The 14652-nt window shown below is 38.0% G+C and overlaps 1 protein-coding gene across 1 annotated transcript in view; it reads left to right on the plus strand.

The window, feature by feature from the left end:
• The window catches only part of otogl (otogelin like), a 102569-nt gene that overhangs the window by 55553 nt on the left and 32364 nt on the right, over positions 1-14652 (plus strand). Inside the window, exons 26-33 of the mRNA XM_062982742.1 lie at positions 1580-1696; positions 3361-3517; positions 4709-4735; positions 6558-6725; positions 7442-7720; positions 8548-8665; positions 9715-9794; positions 11758-14321. Coding sequence (XP_062838812.1) covers positions 1580-1696; positions 3361-3517; positions 4709-4735; positions 6558-6725; positions 7442-7720; positions 8548-8665; positions 9715-9794; positions 11758-14321 — 3510 coding nt within the window. The remainder of the gene's footprint in view (positions 1-1579; positions 1697-3360; positions 3518-4708; positions 4736-6557; positions 6726-7441; positions 7721-8547; positions 8666-9714; positions 9795-11757; positions 14322-14652) is intronic.

Raw genomic sequence — 14652 nt, forward strand, 5'->3', positions numbered from 1 at the left:
CTCTATAACATCCAACAAATAGTATAACTAGATTACCAGAAACAGAAGAAATTCAAACGTAAATGCTAGCTATTTATGTATAAGAGAGTCCTTCCAGATGAGAATGGTCAGATATGGGAGATTTAACAGTGTCTTGGTAGACACTGATTTTCTAGATCTGGCACAGTCTGGCTTCAGGCCGGGGCATGGTACTGAGACAGCCTTGGTCGCATTAGTATATCTACGCTGGGAACTGGACAGGGGAAGTGTGGCCCTGCTGGTTCTGCTGGACCTCTCAGTGGCCTTCAATACCGTCGATCATGATATCCTTCTGGGGTGCCTTGCCGGGATGGGTCTCAAAGGTACTGTTTTGCAGTGGCTCCGGTCCTTTCTGGAGGATCGTTCCCAGATGGTGTCACTGGGGGACACCTTCTCAGCCCCACAACCATTGACTTGTGGGGTCCCACAGGGTTCAGTACTGTCCCTCATGTTGTTTAACATATAGCTCTGTCACTCTTAAGGAGGCTGTTCAGGTCCTGAACCAGTGTCTGGCCACTGTGTCAGACTGGATGAGGGTGAACAAATTGAAATTGAATCCAGACAAGACAGAGGTCCTCTTGGTCAGTCGTAGGGCCAAAAAGGGTATAGGGTTACAGCCTGTGTTGGATGGGGTCACACTCCCCCTGAAGACGCAGGTTCACAGTCTGGGAGTTCTCCTGGACTCATCGCTGAGCCTGGAACCCCAGGTCTCGGCGGTGGCCAGGGGAGCATTTGCACAATTAAGACTTGTGTGCCAACTGCACCTGTACCTTGGGAAGTCTGAATTGGCCACGGTGGTCCACACTCTGGTTACATCCCACCTGGATTACTGCAATGTGCTCTACGTGGGGATGCCTTTGAAGATGGCCTGGAAGCTTCAATTAGTACAACGGGTGGCAGCCAGGCTTATAACCAGAGCGGCATACAGGGAGCAAACCACTCCTCTGTTGCATCAGCTCCACTGGCTGCCAATATGCTACTGAGCCCAATTCAAAGTGCTGGCCTTGGCCTACAAAGCCCTAAATGGTTCTGGTCCAACTTACCTGTCCGAACGTATCTCCTCCTATGAGCCTATGAGAACTCTACGATCATCTGGGGAGGGCCTGCTCTTGATCCCACCTGCCTCGCAAGCGTGGCTTGTGGGGATGAGAGACAGGGCCTTCTCAGTGGTGGCTCCTCAGCTGTGGAATTTCCTCCCTAGTGACATTCAGCAGGCCCCATCCCTTTTGGGTTTCAGAAAGAAATTGAAGACCTGGCTGTGTGCGCAAGCATTTAAAGAATAAGTTCTGCTGGCTTCAGCTCGGTCTAGATTAAGGTTTATGTACAAGGTTTTGCGGATGAATGGTTCAAGTACTCATAGTTAAGAACGGGGATGAGACAACAGGAAGTGAGAGAAATCTACCCCTGGGAAAGGAAATTCACCCCTGAAAGAGTTATCATGGGGAAAAGGTGTCTCCACTGAAGCTTTATGTGGCATGTGTGTATTTTCAGTGACATATGCCATGAAGAGAAAATCATAACACCTACTGATAAATGTTGTATTTGCTTTTATATCAATCAGTGTGCAAGTCCCAATGAAACCATAAAACTGTGTGAAGTCCATCAGAGCAAGTTCCCTTATGCCAAAAAGGAATGCTCTTTATTGTACAGTGATGTTTTTGCCCCCTGTCGTAATGTGGTAAGTTAATAATGCATAAACCATCTATGAAGAGCAAGCATTTATCAAATGTTTGAGTGCTCACCTTAGATATGAGCTATTGCTCATCTGGGTGCTTATTAAGGAAGCCATTTGTTCACATGCTCTTTCTGGTGTCTGTGATAAAAATCTACTTACGTGGATACATATGGGTCATCATGCGTAGACTGTTGAAGCACATTGTACATTTTTTCGCCAAGGCTTGTCTAATATATTGTAGCACTTTTTGGTAGAATTTGCTATGTGTGAATCTCTCTTTCCAGGACAATACACACAAAGACATTACATCAAGACCAATTACTGACCTACCCAAATATCTGTAGTAGTGTTATTAGTGTAAATAGTTAGAACATGTTCAATTTATCTACGCAGCAGAGGTCGGAAAACTCATGTTTTTTGGTTCATGGTTAACAGAAATCCCCAGTCATCATACTAGTTTGCAGATTTACTGCTAAGATTATTTCTGTCTGAATTTGATAGTTGAACTAGCTATTTCAGCAGGTGGCAGTATTTGCTTTCCAATGCGAGAAAGTAATGATTGTTTAGCTTTGCTGAAGTGTTTATTATTGTAAACTCTCAAGGGAGAAGTCAAAAAGGTCAGCTCTATGCATTTAACATTCATAGGTCAATTGAAGAACATTTACATGCACACCCAGGAATCATAACATATACATTTGATGCAACTGCAACTCCAAGGCATTGTAGCACAATGAAATGGTCACTTCTTATTCTGGAAACAGATGTGGGTATTTGTTCAATGTTTTAATCCCATAATGATTGGTTTCTTGTTCCTGGTGTCTTGGTTTTAGTAATTTCCCACTTAACATCTTTCCTCACATGCCTTGTCTTCAACTTATTTAGCTTTACCACAGTTTATGCTATATTTTATTTTTTACTTTCTCATTTTCCATTGGCTTCCATTGTTACAAAGAATCCTTATTGCCTTTTATGAGTTTGTGGCTTTCCTGATACTTCTGTTTAACCTGGGTAAATCATCTTCAATATTTTACAGGGAGGCAAACATAGATTTGTTCAGATTAGCTTTTGGCATCTAAATTCAATAAGTTCAAACAGGTTATTGTTTTAATACATTGTTGTGATTTAATTTTGTGCTTCACCTGCTTGTACATTGTATGTCATAGGGGAGATAATTCCATAACTACATATTATAGATGAATTTATCTAGATTATAATATTCCACATGTATTTATATAAACCTCACAGGTTGAGTATCACTAATCTGAAATGATTGAGACCAGAAGTGTTTGGGATTTTGGAGTATTTGGATATATATAATGTGATATCATGGAGATGGAAACACAACATTCATTTATGTTTCATAGAACCACCATACTTATTTGGCCTGTGGGTAGTTTTATACTTAATACTTTCAACAATTTTGTGCATGAAACAAGTTTGTGTACACTGAACCATCAAAAAGTGAAGGTGTTACTATCTCAGCCTTCCATGTGGATGATTTTGGAGTATTCTGGATTTCAGAATTCCAGATAAGGGGTTCTCAGCCTGTAGTAAGTTGAAATAATTGTCCAAGTTTCCCTGAAGTATTTTGACACTTTGTACTTCAATTTTGTTTCATCTAGTCCTCTCACTATTCAGAAATATTGACTCTACTTCATATTTTTCAGATTGATGTGACATCATTTGTCAAAAACTGCCATACTGACACGTGCAATTGTAATCTTGGTGCAGACTGCGAATGTCTGTGTACAAGTATTGCAGCGTATGCACATAAGTGCTGCCAGGAGGGTGCAGTGATTCACTGGAGATCGCCATTTCTCTGTCGTACGTATGGTATTCGTGCCCATTAACATCATTGGTACAGAGAAAGTTGATTATTCAGCTGTTTGCTTAAATTGCAGAGATTGGAAGTGCTAATGTTGATAAGCACTGATATATGATATTTTAACTATAGCTAGAGTGGACAATTTCAGTATGTTGGAATACCAAAATTCTGACAGTGGAAGTCTCTGAGATTTCCCCATTGCCAGCCAAGTCCCTGAAAGTTGATGGAAGTTTGCTTCTGCTATTTAAAATAGATATTTATTCATGTTAAGTAGTGCAGTGGTATGTGCACTCTATTGAAAGCTGAATACTGGAGGATTCATTCTTTTTTGCATACAAAATAAACTGAGGAATCTAGAATGACCTAAGTCAATGAAAATGTCTTGGGGTGCCCTTCATCCCCAAACAAAATCTGTTCTATCATGATCTATATTTCTAAAAACTAGATCTTATGTCACAGTCTATACTTTCTCAGGCTATCCGAGAGATAAAAATCTTTTTCTCTTTCTTCATTCATTTTAATTATAGTGTTCTTAAATTGACCTTTGTAATAGCATTACCTTTGAAAAAGTATCAGTGATTTAAAAAGAAATTGGAAAGATTGTTCTATTGCATTTACAGTGTGAGTAAAAGCCCATCTTAAACATGTAAGGTGGCAATAAAACTTCAAATCACTGAATTCCTTACCTACAGTAGAGTCTCACTTATCCAACATTCTGGATTATCCAATGCAATCAGCCTTTTAGTAGTCAATGTTTTTGTAGTCAATGTTTTCAATACATTGTGATGTTTTGGTGCTAAATTCGTAAATACAGTAATTACTACGTAGCATTACTGCGTATTGAACTACTTTTTCTGTCAAATTTGTTGTTAAACATGATGATTTGGTGCTTAATTTGTAAAATCATAACCTAATTTGATGTTTAATAGGCTTTTCTTTAACCCCTCCTTATTATCCAACATATTCGCTTATTCAATGTTCTGCCGGCCCATTTATGTTGGATAAGTGAGACTCTACTGTACTAAGATAATTCCAGAAAATGAGGCTTTTGATTAAAAGATATAGAAAGACATCTTTTTGTAAACTAGATTTTACTTCCTATGAAATTGCTTTTGAGCTATTGCTAATAATGAATTCTCCAGTTAGATTTTGCTCTGGAGGCTTCTAACAGTGTGCCTTTTTTCTTTTAGCTTATGACTGTGATTATTACAACCAAGGTATGTAGTAATTTTATGGATTAATAAAATGCAAACAGTCTCCCAAGTACTGATCCTTCTTATTCAAGAAGTAGATGCGTATTTAGAAATTGCTTAACACATGTTTTTAAATGCTCTTATTTACATGATGGGAACACTATCTGAGATACAACAACAACATTATAATTATTTTGTATAGAAAGCAACTTTAAGAGAATCTAACACCCCAATGCTCTGCTTTCTATTACATTTTGTGATACAATTGTGTCCAGAAACAGTTGTAGTCCAAGATAGGCTGCAAGGAAAATGTTAAGTGGGGCAGTTAGTCTAATAATAGCATGGTAAAATTTGAAGTGGGCTGATCAAGTCTCAATTATGAGGCAGAAATGGACCAAATATGGACAAGTGGCAACTGACAAACTGCAGGTAGAACTAGTGTTCAAAATGTAGTATAATAGAGGACAGTGATTCATACACTGATACTTAAACTGGAAGAAACCATCAAGAAAACACAGGTAGTGTTTGTATATGTGTTTTGATGTGTGTGTGAAGGGACTACTGTAATTGGATATAATAATAATAATAATAATAATAATAATAATAATAATAATTGTATTACCCGTCTCTCCTTGTTGCTCGAGGTGGAATGAAGAGGCAGAACCCACTACAAGTGAATATTATGATATCTCACAGAACCTTTGTAGCTTCCAGCATAGTCTTTCCTCTGTAGTTATCATCCTTTGCTTCTTCGTGTTTTGTGTAAACAACCCTAAGGGCATTGTCATGTTGAACAGTATAGTCATATTAAATAACAAACAAATAAGGAGATAATATTACTGCCAGCCTAGGCCATTCTACAGTCAACCTTCCACATTCTCTGTGCTACAGGCATAGGACCCCTATGAAAGTAAAAAAACAAACAAAACCCATGACATTGCAATTTTTTTCCTGACTCTATGGTCAACTTGTGCTGGAAAATGACCACAGAATTGCATTTGACCATCTAGAGATTCCTAGAGAAGTATTCTCTCTAGAAGTTTCTTGGTTATCCAGCACAACTGGAGGAAGTTGTCCATAGTCACACTGGAGGAGCTCAAGATTTCTAGAAAGATCATTTAAATCAAATCTGTCAATAATGAAACACAGAAAACTCAAGTTGCAAAGGTAGAGGGATTATTATAGTACACTCTCTATTATACTTTCATGGTTGTGGTGATTTTTGTAACAAAAGGCAGACACAGTCTCATCTATATAAAAAACCAAAATTCTAATTATTCAATTGTGCTTTGAGTGAATGAACAGAGATTAATTGCCTCTCAGATACCATCCCTTTTTGTAGTGTTTCTCTTCCCAAACGTGTGTGCATGTATGAAAAAAGGAGGCTTTAATTACTAATTTCCTCTAATTTTATTCAATTAAAAACGGAAAATAGTACATTTTTTACAAAAGAAAAATGTTAAATTGTTATTTCCCTTTAGAACAGAAACTAAAATTGAGATTTTTTTTGGGCATAGTTAATGACTGTTCATCCATAATAACAAATCCTCTCCTGTTACGATTTTCAAGCAATGTAATAGGATAACCCTACAAGGAGGAAAATAGAATTAAGGCAATCACTGCTGAACAGGACGTGCTTGCCATTTAATATGTAATATTAGGGAAGGATCTTGGTTCTGATCTAGTCATAGTAAATGCTTCGGTAGATCTTCCATTTTACTTATTCTTCCAGAGTTAGAAATCTATACCTCACTTGCACTAAAAGGCTGTACTGTGGTAAGTGCTTTTTTTTCTAGTTTGCTTTTCTTATTTCTATTTAACATTTGACTGTCATTTCTCTTTCCAGGGCTTGGAGAAGGACCATATATTTTGGCCAGCTATGGTCAGAATGACACTGTGATAGGAGTCAATATCACTAGCAAGAAGATCTTTCCTTTGCCAAGAATCAGTATCAGTGGAAGTGTCTATTTTAATTTTATGTTAACTCCTGGACTTGTGAAAGACAAGATACTATGTAAGTTTTATCTTCAGAATTTAGCATTTAGTATGAACAAACCTGTTTTAAGATTTAGGAAGAAAAATACTAGCTTTTCTATACCAGAGAATGCTTTAATAACAGTTTCCAAAATATGAATAAGTCTGGTAATGTTATAAAAGAGATTTTTTTACAACTAAAAGGGTGGGGAGATTTGGTTTTTAATTTTTTTTTTTACAAAGTCCTGAGCTCCAGCTGTCACTATATCTTCTGTCTGTACCCGTTGCAAACAAGCAAGCCATAGACATTTTAGACTGGATCTACCTTGTGTCTCTTCCATGACCTCTCATCCCATTTAGAATAGCCTTAAGATTTTAGGATTTATTTTGTTTCTATTGACATTTTGGGGAAATTGGAGAGAGGAGGGTAATGCTCACAAAGTCTAGATGAGGATGAAAAGACACCCAGAACCTCAGAAGTTTCCCATTCTTTCTAATCTTCTGATTTGTTTAAATGCTTGATTATAAACTCAGGTGTTAGGATCTTTCCCCAGTATGTAAAAATAATAATTTGTAAGCTACAAGAATAATTATGATGGAATTGAACCCTTTTAAATATTGCTAATATATTTTAGTATAATCTTACAAGGATTGGTTTATAAATAAATAGGCTTTTAGTTGAAGAGTATCATATTCAACACTTAGGTTTGGGTAGTTGATGCTTACTGTTTATTGCTATGGATTTATTTGTTGCAGCTCCTTCTCTGGTTTCACTTGAATCTGCTGAAAGACCAAACTATTTCCTATTTGTTCATGATGACAGAAGTGTTTCCTTAGAACAGTGGGTTGCAAGCTCAGCGTTTCGTAGAAGAGCAACTTTCTTTCATCACCAAGGTCTTTGGATCCCAGGTTACAGTGCATTCGAACTACATCGCAAGAAAGGTTTCTTCATTATACTCACCATCTCTGCTGTCAAAGTGGCAAAGTATGACAATTCCGAAGAATTTAAACGTGCCAGCAGCTTCAGTATAGAGGGTGAGTAATACATGATAACTAGGCAGGATGAGTCAATGTGATCCTGTCACATGGAGTTCTTGATGGGTTGTTGCTTGAAATGCCGTTTTTGGACTTTAATCTGAGACATGATACTGATATACCATTTACCACATTATAGTAACAGTATGGTGTTGTTTACAACCATCCAAGTGTAGCCATACACTGCCTTTTTTCCTTTGAGATCTCAAAAGGACCTTCATGGTGTAACATCTGAGATGAAGAGTTCCCTTCCTATTTGCATGTCTTTGTGACTGAGGCTTCTCTACATTGTAGAAAAATGTGTGCTCACTTTTGCTCATAGGCAATGCAATTCTGAGACACAAAGTTCTTGATGATTTGCTTGAAATGCAGATTTTAATCTGATTCAAAGCGCCTTGTCTTCTATTTCACAGTTTTATAGAGAATCTGGATTTTTTACATGTAGCATTGCTTCAGGTGGCATTGCTTGAATGTGTAATTGTGGGAAGGAGTTAGTAATGGGCAGAACTGGTTGGTAGGAAATGATTATTTCTTCCAGGATATAATTTCCCAGATATAATAAAAAAAAAAGAGAGGTGCATGTGTAAGTCAGTAAGTCAGAATATCAGTATTAGTGCTCCCACACTTAACAGAAAATATGTATGTCCGCATGCATGATGGGGGAAGATAATAAGCTACAGCCATGTGGCCGAATATAACACAAAAGGTTGGAAATGGGGACGATTCCCTAACAGTGAGGTGAATTTACTGCCAGTTGTGACAATCTCAACACGATATGTGTGGTATTAACAGCGTCACTTTTAAAATATGTTTTTGATGTTTCTTAGAACTGCGTGCAGCAGTTCCTTACAGGAGGATGTGTGAATGGAGATATGAGCCTTGCACGAGTCCTTGTGTTAAAACCTGCAGTGATCCTGAAGGAATGGCATGTACATTTCTTCCACCGTGAGTAGACTTTGTTATTTTGTATAGAATCATAGAATCATAGAATCATAGAATAGTAGAGTTGGAAGAGACCTCATGGGCCATCTAGTCCAACCCCCTGCTAAGAAGCAGGAAATCGCATTCAAAGCACCCCTGACAGATGGCCATCCAGCCTCTGCTTAAAAGCTTCCAAAGAAGGAGCCTCCACCACAGTCTGGGGGAGAGAGTGCCACTGCCGAACAGCTCTCACAGTGAGGAAGTTCTTCCTGATGTTCAGGTGGAATCTCCTTTCCTGTAGTTTGAAGCCATTGTTCCGTGTCCTAGTCTGCAGGGCAGCAGAAAACAAGCTTGCTCCCTCCTGCCTATGACTTCCCCTCACGTATTTGTACATGGCTATCATGTCTCCTCTCAGCCTTCTCTTCTGCAGGCTAAACATGCCCAGCTCTTTAAGCCGCTCCTCATAGGGCTTGTTCTCCAGACCCTTAATCATTTTAGTCGCCCTCCTATAGTAATGTAGTAAGCTCTTAACTTATTTAGTCCATTACTCTTATGGGGAGACCTAATGGCATTTTTTTTAAAGCTGGATTATTGTTAATTATAATGTAATACAGTTTATAATTCCTGTAATGGAAATAGGATCCCATTGTGTAGAGCTAGGGTAGGAATACCTTAGCTTCAGTTCCTATATGCTGCACGCATAATGGCCAGTAGGAAGCGACTGTAGAAAATGTAGCCGCAAATATATAAAAGGCTCTCCTGCATCCTTGAAGCAGCATAGATGCAGTAAAGGGATGGGCATAAGATACATTGGTCTACATTTTGCATTTTCTCAAACATATGTTATATTTTGGAAATATACAGTAATGTAAAAAGATTTTAAAGAATAAAATGTAAGTATAAAAAAAGATCAGATTTCATCTACATTTTATAAATACAAATATTTATTTATTTACAGTATTTATTCCATCTGCAATTTGAATTCTGTGTTGTTTACAGCCATGGAAACATCAGATTTTTAAAAAAGCAGTAAAATAATTATAGTGTATTTTCTCTCCGAACTTTATTTGTAGTGTTGAAGGATGCTTACCATATTGCCCTAAAGATATGATTCTTGATGAAATCACACTTAAATGTGTTTATCCAGAAGACTGTAAGTATCCCTATATATTCTTCCTAGATTACTGCAGTAATATCGTATACATTGGTTATCAACAATATAATTCCATGTTACAGTCATATTGGCTTCTTTTAATAAAAGGTGCTGTGTTTGCATATACACACTGTAATCTAACACATTCTTTCTGGTTAGTAAAAGCAAGAGTGTGGGTGGATCCTAGTGAATATTTGAGGAGAGGGATGGACGCTTCCTGCTATTTCCCAGCAGCAGTTCTGTGTAGAAGTCATGGGTGAGTGATCTCAGCTGGGTGAATGTCTGTAATGTTGGCTTTGGACCGAGCAGGAAAGGGGCTATGAAATGTGCATGAAGATTAGAGACCCGGGAAGGGTTTTTTTTTCCTATTTGTATCCCTACTTCCCTACCTGACATTACATGGGCTGGAAAGAGAGTGTAGAAACTTGCTGTTTATAGCATATGGAGGTTGGAGTTGTGCAGGATGGGACATGATGGCATGGGGAATTAGGCAGCCATTTAATTCAATGGGCACATTAGAGGAAGAAATATTAGCCTTCAAGCATAACACTTGCCTACCAGGATAAATGCTTTTGCTATAGAACCCTGGTCTGTAGCACTTGATATTACAGATGTACTAATGGATCAGTCTTCTAGTAAAGTTGATTAGAGTTTGCTAGCAGAAAAGCCCTGGAAAAGTTAGAGAAGGAGGGAGGGGCGGGTGGAGCCTCATCATTCCAAATTCAAACCTCTTTCATCCATGAGACACAGACCATATGCTGATGCAAGGGCAAAGGCTAAGATAAGTAATTGCCAGCATCTTTAATCTGAGAAGGTTTTGAATTCAGCACAGCTTCAATATTGACTTACTTGTTCTTGCTTAACATGGTACTTAGCTAGATGGGAATATGCCTTGAGCCTTATTTATTACAGTGGGATTTATTTCTGAACATAAAAACATATGAGATTGCACTCTTCATAATGACTGTAGGCTTTAATGCAAATTAGATTGCTATGGTTCTGAAAACTGCTTTTTTATAAAACTGAATTTTCTGACAATGGAAAATAATGTAAATTAATAGTAGACCCAGTGCTACTCCTGATAAGAACTGGGATGTCACCATACCTATGGTTTTCAGAAGCAGTGAAGATTTTCACAGGAAAAAAATCACAGAAGCTAAAGGTCACCAGCTAAAATCCCAAATAGACTGGCCGGCAAGACAGTGGAATTAGCGTAGTTGAGGGCAAGTGTGGAGAGAAAAAGAAAGCAGGATGGAATATCCTGCAAAAGCATGTGACTGATTGTCGACAACATTGAAAATGAGCACTCTATACTGCAATGTTTTGCATACTGTATGCTCCACTTCTTTTGACTAATACCCTTCCAATACAAGTAGTTCAGGTAGTTATTTTATGCAGCACCAAAAATTAAATCCCACCAATCTAAATGAAACCTCTGAGTAAAGATACAAATAATTTCTCTAGTAATTTAAACATCGAAAGTACAAACTGTATATGTAAAAATCTTTGTTTTATTTTTGACATGCACTGGTTCCACATTTTTCAAAATATTACCCCAATGTTTGTTGATGAAGTGAATTGGTAGACCCAACTTTCTTTACAGATCTTGTTACTGCTTGTACACATATAATTTTGTAATAACAAAAATTAGTTTCTCTGCTAATAATTCTGGTCTAGCAAGGATCAAATTTGGTTTTAACCCATATATCCTTTGGGGAAGTAGAAATTATGTGCAGAATATCCAGTTACTAGACATACTTTCATCATGTACAAGGGGCTATGCAGGCAGTTGTCATGACACTTTCTTCCTAGCTGTGGAGCTTGACATAGCTACTCTCTCTCCTCCCTGACTTTATTGTGAAGAATCCTTCCTGATGCGAACACATCTAAAGAGAACCAGACTGGAAGAAACAGCTATGGATTGTTGTTTATGCTGTTGCTTATCAATCTCTTTTTTTTGCAGGCATACCTGTGAAATCTACAGAATCATCGGGGACAAAGCCTACCTTACTAAGTACTCAACTAGTAGACACAATAGAAACATTTTCTCAAGTGCCTCCACAATTTGTTACTGAAGGGGTTGAACTAACATATATTAACCTGACTACCAAAACAACTGAAAAAGTAACGACTAAAGAGCAAATGCTTCTAGGTTTTTATTCAACAGCATCTCATGCAAGTACAGCTTTATCTGACAACTTCAGTACACCATCTGCTTTATTTGGATCTTCATCCCCATCAACTCCCCCAACTAGTTCAAGAATCTCAACAACTAATGTTAAAACAACATCCTACAGTACAAGTCCCACTTTTGTTATACCATTGCCGTCTGAAACTACAGCTATGACACCATTGACAGCCTTTCTTCTAACAACCACATCCACAAAACCATTAGGATCCACAGCCACTTCTGCCACACTAGCTACATTAACTGTTGAACAAGGTTTTGCCTCTACTGAAATACCTAAAAGCACCTTAATGACCAGAAATCTTTCCACAAGTCCTTCCCAAGTGTCAATAGGTGTAGCAACACAATCCTTATTAACTGAACAACAATCTCTTCCAAGCCCCATATTGTTTACACATTCACCATTAACACATGCATTTACTGTGACTTCAAAAAGTAAATCCTTTTTGTCTCCATCTCCCACAACTGTGTCTTCAGTTCCCTTTTTTACTTCTAGACCTACTGTTGCTACAAGATCTCTGCATAGTACCTCACCTTCATATGTAATGACAATTCAACCTGATTTAAAGACAGAAACTGAAACACTTCTAACCCCTAAAGTTCTCTTAACTACAAAACATTTTTCTATAACTTCAGATATACATAGTGGAATATCATCTTCAGTTGCTACTCAAAGACCTACAACAATACTATCTTCATTGGGTTTGAATGTCACACATGCAATGTCTACATTAGTGCGGCCTCCAATTACATCTCTGAGCTCTAAAGCAACTGGGGAAGTTACCATTGCCTCAAAACGTTTTCATATAGAACCCTTCACAGATTCTCTTCCAAGTGTTCCTCAAGCTTCCAAACCATTTTTGTCAAGTATAGTTTCAACAGAAAGTAAACCTGCACTCCATTCAGATTCATCTCCAGTGCCAATTACTTCTACAAGTACATCGGAATTTGTTGAGACCAGGACTTTGTCTAGTTATATTTCCATTTCACCTATAAAAAGGCCATATGATATATTACAAACAACTTCCACAGCCAGTATGGATATGCTTGTCCCAAACACAGAATTAAAAACTTCATCTTTAGTTCACAGTGTAGGTACATTTACTGCTTCTGCAGAGTTTCCAGGAACGTCATCTTTTACAAGCCCATTGGTTTCATTCCCAGTGTTAACACAGTCTTCTGTTCCCCAGATCTCTGTTTCAGCACCTCATTCTGAACGTTCATCAGTAATTCCCCAAACTGGTACCACTCCTGGTCTGATACCAACTATCACTCCAATACAGATGCCAGTGGTATCACTTGGTGATAAAACTACCTCAAGAAGCCCAGATTCATATCTTGCAGCATTGCCTTCAGCGGATCCTTTGTTGGCATCAAGTGTGGATGTTTCCACAATACATGCTACATCTTTAACTCCTTTGAAGGTCTCAGAAGTAGTTATGCCATCTTGGGTAGCTACAAGTTTGATGACTACTCCAATGGATCATAGAACATTGACTTCATTACAAAGTACATTCAGTACTCAGTTTGCAGAGCCAGCAAAACAGCCAGCATTTACGGTGGGTGCACTTTCAAATATTACATCAATTCTGGAGGCTGTTACTGAAAAGTATTCACTTAGCCCCTCAGTTAGTTTACTGCTTTCATCTGTGGGCACAATAGAGCCTCCCAAAGATCCACAAGTTACAGAATTCTCTTCTGCCAGTTTCAAAGTTCACACAGATGCTGCATCAGTCCCAATTCCTGCTACCTTTCAAACAACTATATATGTTCCAAATATTACCTTGATTACATCCAGACCTTCCGCAGAAGCCTTCAGAACAACGCCCATTAAAATAGAAGTAGTAACTACCTCAGGCGGGGTAGAACCGAGTATGACAGAGACCTCTGAACTTCAAAATGCAACTTCTGCTGCAGAAACTATTCATGCTCTAGCACGTAACCAAACCTCAAAAATACAGGCAAGTGCAAGCACAGAAGAACCATCACCACTCCCAATTCAGGTGACTCCATCTATAGGTGAAGGCAGCACAGTGCCTGTGAAAACAGTCTCTCTCTCAGATGTGACAGATATAACTGTATCTGATTGGTCTCCACCAAAATCAGTTCCTCCACCAAAATCAGTTAGACCTTACTACAGTGTAACTGAACCACAGCAAAAAAGGATTACCAGCATACCAAATGTCACAATAACAGATTCATCACACTCTTCTGCAGTGTCTCTGGGAACACAACCATCACAGGTGGAAATGGGAGTAATGACAACAGAAAGTGCAGAATTTGCTTCCTTTGGCACAATGGTTCATTCCTTTATGTCTGCAACATATCCAGAATGCACGGTGAGAGCAGATTTGCCTACTTATCTGTTTTGCTGTTTATTCTAATTAGTATTTTAATTTTATTCTGGTCTTTTTTCCTCTTTGCATTTTTTACTTCTTGAAATGTCTCTGTCTTTATACACATTCTGCAGTTCTGTTGCTTCAGTGGCCAGTTCTTTCCAAATAATTCCTGCATATCTGCACTCTTTACTTTGTTTAGTTATAATCCTCACTGAGACAAACTATGTTATTTATTATTATTTTTATTAAGGTTATTTGCTTGCACTTCAATCATATTATCTATAACAGGTTTACTAGCACATCCAGTAATCAAAATGTATTTATTTATTTG

Source organism: Anolis carolinensis, chromosome 5 (assembly GCF_035594765.1).
Source record: "Anolis carolinensis isolate JA03-04 chromosome 5, rAnoCar3.1.pri, whole genome shotgun sequence".
Classification (NCBI taxonomy): Eukaryota; Metazoa; Chordata; class Lepidosauria; order Squamata; family Dactyloidae; genus Anolis; species Anolis carolinensis.